The 13887-nt window shown below is 48.2% G+C and overlaps 1 protein-coding gene across 1 annotated transcript; it reads right to left on the reverse strand.

The window, feature by feature from the left end:
* Positions 1 to 249: 249 nt before the first annotated feature.
* GJC1 (gap junction protein gamma 1) lies at positions 250 to 1431 on the reverse strand (the record flags this gene model as incomplete). The annotated part of the gene is made up of 1 exon (XM_082010636.1): positions 250 to 1431. One exon carries the CDS (start codon positions 1429 to 1431, stop codon positions 250 to 252), a length of 1182 nt encoding a protein of 393 aa, XP_081866762.1.
* Positions 1432 to 13887: the final 12456 nt, after the last annotated feature.

A 13887-nucleotide genomic window follows, 5' to 3' on the forward strand; every position in this document is an offset into this window, starting at 1 on the left:
ATACAGCATAAACCGTTCAATGAGAATGATTTAAATATACTTATTTGTCTCCTGACTTGGAAGACAGAAGAATAAAGTTCTATAATCCTAGAATATGTGTATAAACCCTTTCTGAGAGGTTGAATCACTAGCCAACGGTATCCCTGAAAATAAGCAAAGTCAAATATTTACTTAATGGAAGCCATTATTCAAGGTAGCTCGTTATGATAAACTAGGTGAAAAAAACACAATATATAAACTCAGCCAACATTAAATCCAGACAGAGCTCTTCCCATCTCCTGACTTGCTACTGGCACTGCTTTTGTTTGAGCTTGCTTTGGATTTCTTCTCTCTGGAACTGCCGGGATTGTTTTGGTTGTTGTAAGCCTGGATCGCAAGGTCCAGGCGCTCCTGAGCCACTTTAATTTCCCTCTGCAGATTTTCCAGGTCGGCAGGAATGTTTTCTTCGTTGCTTCCATACTGCTGTTCCTGAGCTATGTTGGCTTTGTTCTGTTTGTAGGCCATTTTGGCGTTGGACAGTTCAGTATATTGCATTTGCTCTGGCTTGACCGCGATGTTATAGCCAGGAGGAGCAGACGGCGTATTCCAGGTAAACGGGTAGTTATAGGTACCAGAGTCCTCCAGCTCTTTTCTCTTGTTGTTCAACGTGTCCCGGATTGTGCCAAATCCCAAATGCAGCATCTCCCAGACATTCAAGAGTAAACACATGCAGCTCACCCCGTACATTATTAGCAGGAAAATGGTCTTTTCGGTTGGCCTTGAAATGAAACAATCTATCTTGTGCGGGCACGGCTTCCTGCTGCACACAAATATGGGGCTGACCTCAAAGCCATACAAAAAATACTGACCCACGAGAAAGCTGATTTCAAACGTCGTCCTCACCAGAAGCTGCAGGACATAAATTTTCATGAGTCCGTCCTCCCGGATTCGCCGCCTGCCGTCATGCTTAGCTTTGGCAGGGGCCTGCTGCTCTTTATTCTCCCGTTCGCTTTCTAGCTCTATTTCTGGGTACATCATCGGGTCCTCCTCGTGGTCCTCCTCAGCTTCCTCTAAGCCACGGTGCTGTTTCCAGCGCATGGAAAAGCTTTTGCTTCTGATTCTTCTGTCGGCTTCGCTGTGTTCCACCATCCGGGCAATTTTATGAATCGCGTAGCCTAAATACATCACAGACGGAGTGGCAACAAGAATGATCTGAAAGACCCAAAACCTCACATGCGAAAGAGGAGCAAAAGCATCGTAGCAAACGTTCTCACAGCCAGGCTGCTCTGTGTTGCACACAAACTTGCTTTGTTCATCGTAATAAATGGATTCTCCTCCCACAGCAGTTAGGACAATCCGAAATACAATCAACACTGTCAGCCAAATTTTGCCAACAAAGGTTGAGTGATTGTGGATCTCCTCTAACAGACGGGTCAGAAAACTCCAACTCATGGTGGTCAAATAATTTTATCTAAAAAACAAACAAAACCCCCAAATATTTATGAGTTTATCAGCTTGAGCCTAAGTGGTGCAAACATTCAATCACGAGAGTCAGAAAACTCTAGAATTTTACAACCAACACAGAACCATGTTTTTAGTGTCACCTGCTATCGGGAAACTCCAGCTGTCAGCATTTGCTTGAAGATCCTACGTCTCCTCCGCAGGCTTTTGAGAAGTCTGCTACAAAAAAAAGTAGCAGTTAAGTGCCATTTCACAAACAGAACGTGCTCCCAAAGCTACTCCCAAGCAGGAAAGAAAGACGCGGCTGCTCCATATTTCAAATGTTAATAAAAACATTTACACTTGAGGCTGAAGCCTCCAAAACAGAGTGGATGGAAAGCTAAGCTCCCATGAAATTTTATAGGCACTGTTGGCTACGTCCCACCGCTAACAGTAAGATTTATTTTAACCACATGGAGGTGGCCAAGCCTTGTCAAAGCCTGAGCCAGCGATCTTGGCCTCGACCGCAGCCCACAGAGGGAAACGGTTCTCTCCACCGGGCAATGCCAGCTGTCTTGAGCCAGAAATGAGTTACCCAGCCCAAACCTGAGAAGCAAGCAACTGCTATTATCTTTGATTTAAAGGCAGGACAACCTGAGTGACCTGAGCAGTGCAACCCTGCAGGTCTAGCCTAGTGACGGGGTTTGACCTAAGGAACACCTGACTTCTAACCTGATGCTAAAACTCTTCTACGGATTTGGATTCAGTCCCTTAGGGAGGCTAAAAATCTCCCTTCCAGGGCCAGAAAAGACTTTAGCATGTATTTTGTAGTGGTTTTTTGGAGAGTAGAAGGAAAATCTAGTTTAAAAAGTTATCATCTGTCAAAAATTTTAGAAGAGATACTAGACAGAAATCAATATAAATCTGCAATCCTAACGGTAAAAAACCCCGCCAGCGGAAACTCACGGCTGGCAACACTGTGAAGCGTTACAATGACCGAAGTGACGTTACAGGCCCGCCTGGAGCTCTAAGTAGTAAAACTGGTAAAATATTGAGCACAGGAAGAACTGTTTGACACTGTCATAGCACAGGGTACATACAGACATCTTTCAGTCCTCTGATGATGTCAGATATTAGTTTGTCAAACATTATTAATAGAAATTTTTACATCAGAACAACATTTGGAGAAAGATCCTACAACCAGAACTGGACAAACCTCTGGCACTCTGATCTTAAAAGTGATTTATTTTTAACCTGGAGAAATTCCAGAAGACTGGAAGAAAACTACTACATGCAACTATTTAACTCCTTCCACGTAACCACAGAGTTGTTCACAGGCAAAATAATGCAATTTGAGGGGATGCAATCAATACAGAATTAAAGGATGTAAATGTAATCTCCCTTCTGGTAAAATTCAATGTTTCATTGAAAAGGCAACAGCAGCACAGACATAATGCAGATGGGCTGGGTAGGACATTTGATTTATTACTTCACGACAGTGTAAGAAAAAAAATAGCACAAGAGAGTATAAAAAAGCCCCGATTAAGTGGATTAAAAGTAACAAAGATCTTGACAAATGATTCCCACATTAGAACCAAGATCAATCGCATGTAATTACAGCGAGTTCTGCAAAGACCAGAAACAGGCCTGGCAAACTAGGCTGTATTTTCCCCAGTCTCGACCAGAAAATGGCTGCTGACAAAATCTGCAAATGTCACAGAAGTTTGCAGGCTGACAAATAAAGATGAGAGTTATCAGTGATGCAGAAAAACCCAGATTGCTCGAGAGGCTGAGGCCACTGAAACAAAAGCACCGCTTCAACCGAGCCTAACGCGAAGACATGCGCCTAAGAAAAAGAACAGTTTTTTGTTTTTTTTTAAGGAGAGAGCAGTTACTCTGGAGATCAGTTAATAGGGAAAGGAGTGAGGGTCCTAATGGATGAGCATCTCAACGAGAGCTGGTGAGACAGCAACGATCAATGCAACCCTTGGCCGTGTCACGTGCAAACAGGAGCAAGGAGGGTGATCTTACCTCCTCGTTAGCAAGACAGCACTCGATGCCTGTGTCTGCATCCTTCAAAAGTTGCTTAAACATCAGAGGGTGAATAGATTAGTCTCAAAACCAGCTGAAGAACGGGGAAGATGCCTAGAAGTGAGAGATTCAGAGAGTTCAGTTTGTTTAGCTGGGAAACCCGGGAAGAAAACGAAGGATTACTGGTGAATCACTTAATCTAGCGGCTGTCAGTTGAGCATGCATCAATCCAAGGCTTACAATCAATGCTTTTCTTTCTACGCAACCACGCTACCATTGTGCCCTAGACAGAATTGGCTGAAACGACACGTTTGTAACAGGAAAAAAGACCAGAGGGTTCCAGCCCCAGCGCGGGGCCTTGCTGCGGCAGCTGGCTTCACGCTCTGAACCCCCGTTTCAGGCAGGCGCCCCAGTACCGCTCTGACACCCCGAGCTCTGCGTTAGTGAGACGAGACGGTGCTTCCGGCACCCGCACGTTCGGCATTTGCCAGCGGCTCACTCGGAGTAGGAGTCCAAACGGGTGGTAGAGCAAGCCTGGGGGCACCCCGTGAACCCGAAGAGTCCACAATACGCTGAACGGAGAAGGCAAGCGAAACCCACACCTGGAACTGGGGATCACGGAGGTAAGAGCCACAACACCCACACCGAGCTGCGCTGCCAGCCTACTCACCACGCACGGACGTGTAAGGGCACGTACGTGTTGCTAGCTGACATGTCGTGATTCGTCAATTAAAAATGAGAAAAAAACCCAATGATTTTAAGAATTAATTAATTTTCACTCACTGAAAACATTAGGGCCAAACTTTTTTCTAAAAGTAAACTACGGAGTAAATTTGATATTAATTAAATGCCGTTGCCAGTGTAAATTTGGGATAAAAACAGGAACTAGCCTTCAAATTTCCGGATACTATCAATGTTCATTCATCAGCAGTTAACAACAGACAAGTTTGAAATTGGTGCTGGTTTCAGTAAGAGAGGGGACACTGAAGCTTTACTTTTAGATGAGCCGCTACCTCGACATCTAGTAAGTTCTCTCGAGGCGCTTTTCTGCCTGCAGACCAGACGCCTGTGGCGGGCTCGCATCGTACCTCGCCAGCTGTGAAGAGGAAGAGGCGGGTGGCTCAGCCCTCGGCTCCCTCGGCCGCGGCTCAGGGCAGGTGCCAGGCGCTGGAGGGCACAGCGGACCTGGCCCGCTTTAGAACTGGCTTCAGGCGAAAGACGGGGATTCACGTCCTGGATCCCGCCGGTTATACACACGAACAGCGCAGAGACGCCGACCGACGGACTTGTACCGTCAGGTTAACCACAGCCTTCCGATGCGGAAGACGGTATTATCAGCCGCGAGTCCAATAACCGAGACTTCCGTCAATTAGAGAGGTCTGGCTGCGGAGATGTGAAGTTGTAGAAGAGCTCTGACCCTCTTCAACAAGAAAGCGTCACTTATTCTAAACTCAGTTTTGGTCCAGAGCAGAGCTGCTGACACCAACCTGGGAGAATCCACCAGCAGGCAAAGAACTTCCTTGTCTTTAAGGAAACATTTTGGTTCAAGCAAAATGACCTGTCATTAAACCTTTCTTTCACTGGAAGCGTCCAGCCCATCCAAATTAAGCACAATACGAAAGCAAAACGTTCCAGGCAGAAACACGGCACTCGAAATGGCGGTATCCTTCAGTTCTGTGAGATCAGCCAAGGTTAGAGACTGCGTGTTTCTGCCTTTACAATGCATGTACTGCAGGACCCAGATATACCCAGATGCAGTAGCCTTCACCTAACGTACACTTAGCGTCTCCCGGATTTGTTGTTCTGGGAATATTTAACTCAATATTTTTCCATCGTTTGAAACAAAAGCCTATGGACACTGACACACATCTGAAAAAGGCAAAATGTCAGCAATTTCAGCGCATTTAAGTCATGCCAGAAAATGCATTTGAGAGACTTTCATTCCTTGTATTTGTCATAAGTTCATCCCAGCACTACCAGCGGAGAAGGCTCCTTCGAGCCGGCAGGATATACGATGCAAATAACATGGCGCTTATCTCTAACAGCGAGTTGGCTCCTGCAAATTAAGGATTTGCAGACACTGACATCCAGAAAGAATGAAGAAGAATTTGGAGCAGGTACACGGGGGTAAAAAAAATCAGTTTTAGGTTAAGGGATTCACTGCAGGCAATCTCTTGAGTTATTTTAACATGGCTGTTGTTCAAGTACAGCCACAGACGGGGAAGAGCCCCTCATGTGGGGAGCCTCCCCTGTCCAGCCCATGTGTGGGTCTGAATATGAATTCAAACACAGGATTAATTCCATCTTGTTTCAGCTTTCTCATCTGCCATGGCCTCCCACCAGTCGGGGGGGAAGGACTGCACCCCGGAGAAGCAGTTTACTGTGATAACCTTAAAATCCTGCCTGGCGATGAGACAGCTGAAGTGTGGTGGGGACGGACAGCGGGACAGGAAGAACGGAGGCAGCTGGAACCGCGGTTACTCTGGCGAAACGCTCCCAGCAATGCCGCCATACCCCCGAGATGTACGGCACCTATACGGCGGTGCAGCATGCAACAGCCTCGCTCCGGGCTGTCGCGTCCCGAAGGACGGTATCACGACTCATCTCACATCGTTCTGTCGACGACAGACAGCGGGACTGAGTGCACCCTCAGCAAGTTTGAGGATGACACCAAGCTGAGGGCTGCAACTGGTGCACTTGAGGGACGGGATGCCATCCGGAGGGATCCTGACAGGCTGGAGGAGTGGGCCCATGGGAAACTCATGACGTTCAACAAGGCCAAGTGCAGGCTCCACCAGCACAGACCGGGGGGTGGGCGGATGGAGAGCAGCCCTGCCGAGGACTCAGGGATACTGGAGGTTGAAGAATTGGCCACAAGCCGGCAATGTGCTCTCGCAGCCCAGAAGCCGACCGTGTCCTGGGCTGCCCCCAAAGCAGCGTGGCCAGCAGGGCGAGGGAGGGGATTCTCTGGGGGCCTTAGCAGAAGACAGAGATGGACCTGCTGGAGCAGGTCCAGAGGCCACAGAAATGGCCTGAGGGCTGGCACAGCTCTGCTGGCACAGCTCTGCTGTCCACAGGTCGAGAGTTGGGGTTCTTCAGCCTGGAGAGGATAAAGCTCCAGGGAGACTGTCTTGCGGCCTCGCAGTATATAAAAGGGGCTCATAAGAAAAATGGGGACTTTTCACCAGGGCCTGTAGTGACAGGACAAGGAGCAACAGTTTTAAACTCAAAGACATGTGTCTGCCCGTGGCGGGGGGTTGGACTGGATGGTCTTTCAGGGTCCCTTCCAACCCCAACCATCCTGTGACTCTGCTCGGAAGGACTCTACGACTGACCTCTCCTCCACGGCTGGCCGGCAGCGCCGCGAGGGCAGACAGCCCAACGCACCCTCCCCAGCCCCGCGCGCTGCCCGCCATAGCCCGGGACACCCTCCCCGGCAGCAGCCGCACCCGGGTACAGCTTCAGCTCACGACCAAGCCTTCCCAGGGACAGGGGCGAAGCGCAGCCTTCCGGCCCCCCGGGGAGCCGGGGCGCGACGCTCTCGGGCCGCTCTGAATTTCAGTAGTTCACCAGCACCTCCCCGGGCACGGTTTCGCTTAAACAGCATACGTAGGAGAAAGGCTTTGTAGCCAATTAAGGGGAATGTATTTACAGGAAGACTTTTTTTCCCCTTAAAATATAACCTACCATGTCATGCTAATGAAATTCGATTCATTTATTAATGATGTATTTGTTTCATTTTGGTTTTAAGCAGCTTAAAAAGACGTGTGCTGAACAAAACAAAAATTCAAGAATAAATGCATGGCAATTCTGTTGATAATCAGAAGAGGTTTCATGCTGCATGGAAGTGAAATTGGGCCCACGGGCTAACTAAAATAGGATTTGAATCAGGATGAATGAATAATTAGCATTAGTCACTCAAATCTCATTTACATTGAAATGTAAGAAATTGCATGACTTACAATTATTTGTGGGGAAGCAGGAGGGTTCCTTTTTTTTTTTTTAACCCGAAAAATGAGTGAGATGCTACTGTTCAAGAAAGGAGAAAGTCGCGGCCAGACCCAGTACGGCGGAGGTACCAGCACACCGCAGATCCCGGCGAGTACTGTGCCAGTGCCACCTCCCTTCCCAGCCTTGGCAGCAGCGCCAGCGTCCCTCCTCCCAGCCGACGTGAGGGGAAGGACACGGGGATCTTCCTGGGACAAGGGAATTCATTGCTACCACCCTTCCATCACCCGTGAAGGAAGTAGGTTCAATCACCACCAACTTTAATCCTATGTATTTCAGGAGTGTTTACAGCACTGTGCAGCTGAAAAAGAATAAGAAAACAACTGTACTGAATTTTATTTTTTAATCTATGTTATAGAATATTTGGGAATGAAAAGACTGGGACTTTTTGGACAACACAGAGCGCTTTTTCAAGTAAATACTCAGTTATCTGGCAAGCCTCTTGAGGCAAAAAGCAGAGAATGGTTTTGAAAAAGCCACAGCGTCAATGTCAATTTGGAAACAATTTCTGAAGGGTGCCTTCAAATCCCAGGCACGCTAACAAGGTTCTGCTGATCCCCAGACCAATCCCCTCGAGTCTGAAAAACCCCTTGTTGAATTATGAGACTGCAGATCCTATGCAGGATATAAATAAAACACTAAAATATGGGTAAGAGGTAGAGATAATAATAATATTTTTGCACTGTCAAAAAAATAAAGATGTCAAACATGTATCTTTCCGAAAATCAATGTACATATACCCACCCCAGCATTCAGCTTAAAGATAAACTGGAATTTGCAGATAAAACATGAACCTCCAGCAGCCTCGGCGTGCCCTCTAGGTAACGCTAACATGGAAAGCCAAGTGACAATTTTAGCAACATTCCCCCGCGGTGACACAATTCAAATGAAATCGCGGCGTGTTTCGTGCTGGCCAAAACTAGCATTTACTTCACCTACAGCAACCATGCTCCTCCAGGAAGCGGCGTCTCCAGGGCAGGCAGCCCGGAGCAGCGCCCGACTTTGGAAGAGCGGCGTCCATCGGGCAGCCCGTGCACCCTGAGCTGCAGCACCAGGACACGACGAGCTGCAAACCTGACTCAAGTTCACTTGAGAGCAGAAGCCTGCAATGACAAGAGGCTACGTCTAAAATGGAGGCTGTAGAGTCTCTGTTATCTCATGAGGTCTTCAGAGACCTGTTTTGGGGTCTGTGTCAGCCTTTATCACTTCATACATGCCCAGCATTCAGGATCCCTTCCGAACAATGGGAATGAGGTGTACCAGCTCGGAGACGGAGCGAGCTCCCGAATTTGGCATTTCTGTAGCGACTCAGGACAGAGCTGTCAATGCTTAGCAAACCTGAGCAGGCTGCTCTTCAGAATCTGCCCTGCAGACTTGAGGCATCAAGAAGCAGAAGCAAGCCCCAGGTGACGCTTGCACTCTGGTGATGTGAAATGCAATAATGGAGAAAATAAAGCGGTCAATAGATTACACGGCAAGACGCGGTGCGCTGTTTGACAGTCTTTGCAATGAAACACTTGATCCTCAGGGCAACAAGTCACAGTCAGGCTAACATGGCACCATGCCAAACCTTGGCTGTTCCAGCAAAGGTAGCGGGACTGAAGCTTGCAGCACAAGCAACCCTTCTCCCTGCACCACATAGCCTGTGGATTAGGAATAACCCAACAAGTGAAAAGCTGCTACACCAGGGCTCAAACAAGCCAGAAGTTAACTCTGCGGAGCATTCAGATTCAAACTCTTTGCCAAAAACAAACAAACAAACAAACAAACAAACCTGCCCTTTTATCTACCCTGTAATTCCTTGTTTTCAATGTCCAACTAAATTACACGGGGAAAGAGTTTTTCTGTACGCTACCAGCTCCTACGCAGCGAGGAACAAGCACAGCAATGCTGAGGCCAAGAGCAGGGCAGGGCCCAGGTCGGTAAGTCGCGCTGGACCTGCCAACATTGTATGAGGCCAGTTTGTATAGGAGCTCCTCAAAATCATCTGGGCTTAGTAGGGTTACGCTTTATTGTAGAGAAATGCTTTGAAGTGCGTGAGACTCAAAGGGTGAGACGGGAAAGGGAGTGCTCAGGAGAGGGGAAAGTTCTTCATCCCCTGAATACAGCTGTCAGCATCCTGAGCAAGGAAAGATGGCAGCATCTGGTGGCAGCTGGAGACAGGATATCAGGTACTCACCTTCCTCACTTCTTTGTCAGTACAGTCCCCTCATATTCCCAGGCTGGTGTACCGTCTGTCTTTGCTCAGGCTGTCTACAGACAAGGTGGCCAGAGACTGCTATTTGCACCCTTAACGTCCAAAGGTCAGGAGGGTATTCTCGAGAAAGGCTGTTCCTACCAATCGAAACGACCATCAGACTGGGTGAGCGCGGCCTCAGTATGGATTCAGGTCCACAAAACACCCCGGATGGTGAGCTGTCAGTTCCCTTTATTTCACACCAAGTGGATCCTGCAGGCTTTTCCACGAGATGATCATGTATGTACAGCACTCATCTCCAGATACCAAGCGCTCTCTAGGAGAGAGATCCCAAAGTAGATACTCATTTGGTAAGATACCACGTGCTCCTCAGCTCAGGGCTACTAAACCCTGGTTCAGACACACGAAGCGTTACCACTTGCCAAAATACTTCAGAGATCAAACACACCAAATGCCCAGCAAGCCCGACGCTGTGACGGCTTCTTTGTAAGCAGCAGAACCACCCATTTACTTTAGCCACATTTTGAAGATGCTTAAACTCTAGGTTCCCCTGCACCCATACACATTACCCTAAGAAATACATAATATTCTGCCAAGCGGTAGTTTAAACTACCACATTCTGTCTCCCAAAGCAGGGTCAACCAGAGCAGGTTGGCAGGTCCACATCCAGCTGGGTTTTAAATACCTCTGAGGATGGAGACTCCACAAGCTCGCCGGGCAACCTGTTCCTATCTCTGACCACATGCACAGTAAAAAGAAAAAAAAAAAAAAAAGCTTTTCTTATGTTTAAGCAGAATTTCCTGTGTTCCAATCTGTGCCCATCACCATTCCCTGGGTCACTGAGAAGAGGCTGGGGCAACAGCAGCAAAGTAATTTTTCCTCTAAGAACAAAGGTAGTAGAGGGAGGACAAGTTACAGGGACTTGAAATACACCAGCAAGTGATATTGCAACCTAAGATCCTTCCCGTTCACAGTGCGGGACAACTGCCCAAAACAGCACAGGCTGTGGTCACCCCTGACACGCCCTGTGCAGTTCCACTAGTCTTGGCATGATATAAACACAACACATTATTAAAATATTAAAAAAATACTGTACTGTTGACTATTGCACCTGTGTTCTCAGCAGTTATTTTAACAAATTGCACCTGTGTTCTCAGCAGTTATTTTAACAAATACGGGCAATGGAAGGGTAAAGATGGAAAAAATGCAGTGGGAATGACGACAAAAAGCAGGTATTCAGTGACCAGCACCACCCCAAGTGACAGGGCGTGATGGAGAGTGGGGCCGGGGTTACCGCACGCACCTGCCAACGAATCCCACGGACTCAGCTCATTTCAGGACGCGCTCGTCGGGCATGCGAACAGCACAGGGCAAGAAACTGCAGGACAGCGTCCCGCTTCAGAGTCTGCCACAGCACCTGCACGGGCAGGCCCAGCACCGCCCGGCCGGGCTGCGCCCGCAGGCGACGAGCGGAGCCCGGGCGAAGCAAAACGACTGGCGCGCTCCAAGGCAACGGAAGCACGATGCCAACCAGACAGTTCAGACCTACGGACGGGCACTGCCCCACCGAGAGCCGGAGCACCGCAGCAAGAGCGGAAGGGAAAATCCTGTTTTCCCAGACAGACCCAGAAGGTCTCTGGTCCAAATCGAAGAACACGCAAGTACTGTTGTGTGCTACATCACAGCAAAGCCACCGAGGGACCCGGGCTGCTGGAAAGCAACAGCCTTCGCATGGGCTAGAGCATCCGAGCACTTACCTGGGTCCCCCCGTCCCCCCCAGCGAGGTCTGGGTAAGGCCGTCTTCGCTCACGCACCGTTTCAGTCAGGCGTCGGAGAGGTTTCCCTGTCTTGCCGTGATTAGCGATTCCAATAACCACAACGCCCCTTTAACTACTCCTGATCCCACTGCAGCCAACAGCACCACAGCATTTCCCCATCGGGCTCCTCCTATATGCTCAGAGGGATGAGTGTCAAAAGAAAATGACACTCTTGAGGCAGCTGACCCAAATATCGCTCTCACGGCCATTTCGGGAAAGGAGAGGGAAGCCAAAAGAGAGCAATTCTGTCGGCTCCTGCACGTCAAAAGGCTCTCGCTCGGCTGAGCGGGACACAGTCAAAGGGGGATGAACACCTACTTCACCCACCACCAGATTATGACAGTCAAAAGGAACTACGATAGCGTTTGCTTCGTAGATAAGCCTCAAAAACTAGTATGAATGGCTTGTAAATAAAATAGATGCCACATACACAGTCTGCTACAACGTCCCCAATCACTCGTTCTGCAACAATTAAGGATGGCAGTTGTTTCACTGTGACCCAAATTAAAATAAAGATTTTTGTTTCCCAGCTCTGTCATCTGGTCTAGCACGAGATGCCACCTCCCCCTACAGCTGCACCAAATTCATCTAACGTTTTCTTCAACGGCAGCTTTGCGACTAAGCTTTACAGAGGAGGAAGGATGCTCAGAAGGCAGATGAGGACGTGGCAAACCCTCACCACCAACTGCTTTACAAGACACCCAGCACTTGGAATAGCTCTGCTGAACCTGGTCAGGACTTTCCACTTGCTGAGATATGGAGGACCAGACGGCTTTGCAGACCTCCGTGACCTTAGACGACTGTACATCTCCTTAGGTGGAGAGCGCTAAGCTCAGGACGATGGTAGCCAGCCACGCCAGAAGGCCATCATCTCACCATCGGTTCCCACAACAAGCTGTGAGGACAGCATTGGGAACACCTAGAGCCAAGGACAGAAGGACAGCACCTCGCCAGACCATCAAAACGGTGCTCTACAGCGATGCGGTGCCCAGTGCACACGCCGCCGCACGCGGTACAGATGCTCCTTCCAGAGCGACATGCGGAGAGCAAGGGGCCACCACGACAAGACAGCAGCGAAAACACAAGCTTGCCAGGCAAGCCCACTTGCTCTCCTACCAAGTACTGGCCTGCTGCTTCAACTTCTCTCAAGTGCTACTAAACTGCAGACATAATTGAAGAGTTTCATTTCAGTAAATCGGTTTGAAGTACGATTTGTTTTGAGAAAAGGAGCATAGTCAATCAGAGCAGGCTACTATACTGCCATTAAGATTTTACTCCAGCTTGAGTTCCACAGGAGACTTAACAGTTTTATTTTGCCAAAGATAAAATTCAGAATATAAATACACACATAAATTCACTAAGTGAATTATCTGTTGAAAAAAAATATATTCCTATAGTGAAATAAGAAACCCAGAACTGCCATTTTCTGAAAGACTTGAACACTTTTCTAGAACCCCCTGGGAAAGGACCTGAAGCACCCGCTGAACTCCCCACGCTCCACCAGCTGGGAGAACACGCATACCAGCTGGGGTTTTTTTTCTCTCTGAGAAAAGCCACAAATAACTTCTATTTTATGGGACGAAGCCAGAAGTCCTTTTCCCACAATGCCTCAAGTCTGAGAGAAAAGCGCACCTCACCGCGCACAAAGTAGCAGGCGGGTCGTTTCTTGCCAACTGACTGCTTTACATGGCCATGTATTTTATCAGACTTATTATCAACACGGATTATGAAAATTAGCAGCAAATTTAAGGCAGATTAGCCTCCCAAATGCATGGAAACTGCTTAAGCCAGACACGTGACTTTATATGAGAGCGCAAACGGGACGAGGCTATGGTATATACCGCTTTTTGGTCCTGTCGGAGAAGGAAAAAAGCACACTGAGATACTACAGGCACAAGTGTGGGCGATGCCACCGTGCCAAGCTTCCCCCAGTTTCTTATTTCCACGCTTTCAACGTTTTTAGGAGGGTGGTCACATCTTAATACAACCTTGGTCGTCACTGAATGAACTCTGTACGTGTTCTCTTCAAGCTGCAACCAGGACACAGCAGGTCACCACCATTTAGCAAGACCACGGAGAAATCACGATGCGCCGTCTCGACACGAGGTGGGTGGCACGGTAAACAGGACTATAAAGCACTGGCCAGGTCAGCGGTCTGGCCTTAACAGATCTTATTTAGAAAAGTATCTAGAACAGCAAATGTTGTAAAAAAATTTACTTTTCTTATAACTAAAAGAAAATAAGACAAGCACACGCCAAAAAAACCTGTACCAACAAGAGAATCTCCCTGTACAGAGCAACTGGCAGCCTCTGCAGTCTTTGCACAATCCGGTTCGCTGCCAAGTCTGGCTAAGGCCATGCTGCAAATTTGGGTACAAGTCATTTCCCATCCGCATTACCAAAATAAAACATTCA

The sequence above is a fragment of the Phaethon aethereus genome, assembly GCF_964289735.1.
Source record: "Phaethon aethereus genome assembly, chromosome: 25".
Taxonomy (NCBI): domain Eukaryota; kingdom Metazoa; phylum Chordata; class Aves; order Phaethontiformes; family Phaethontidae; genus Phaethon; species Phaethon aethereus.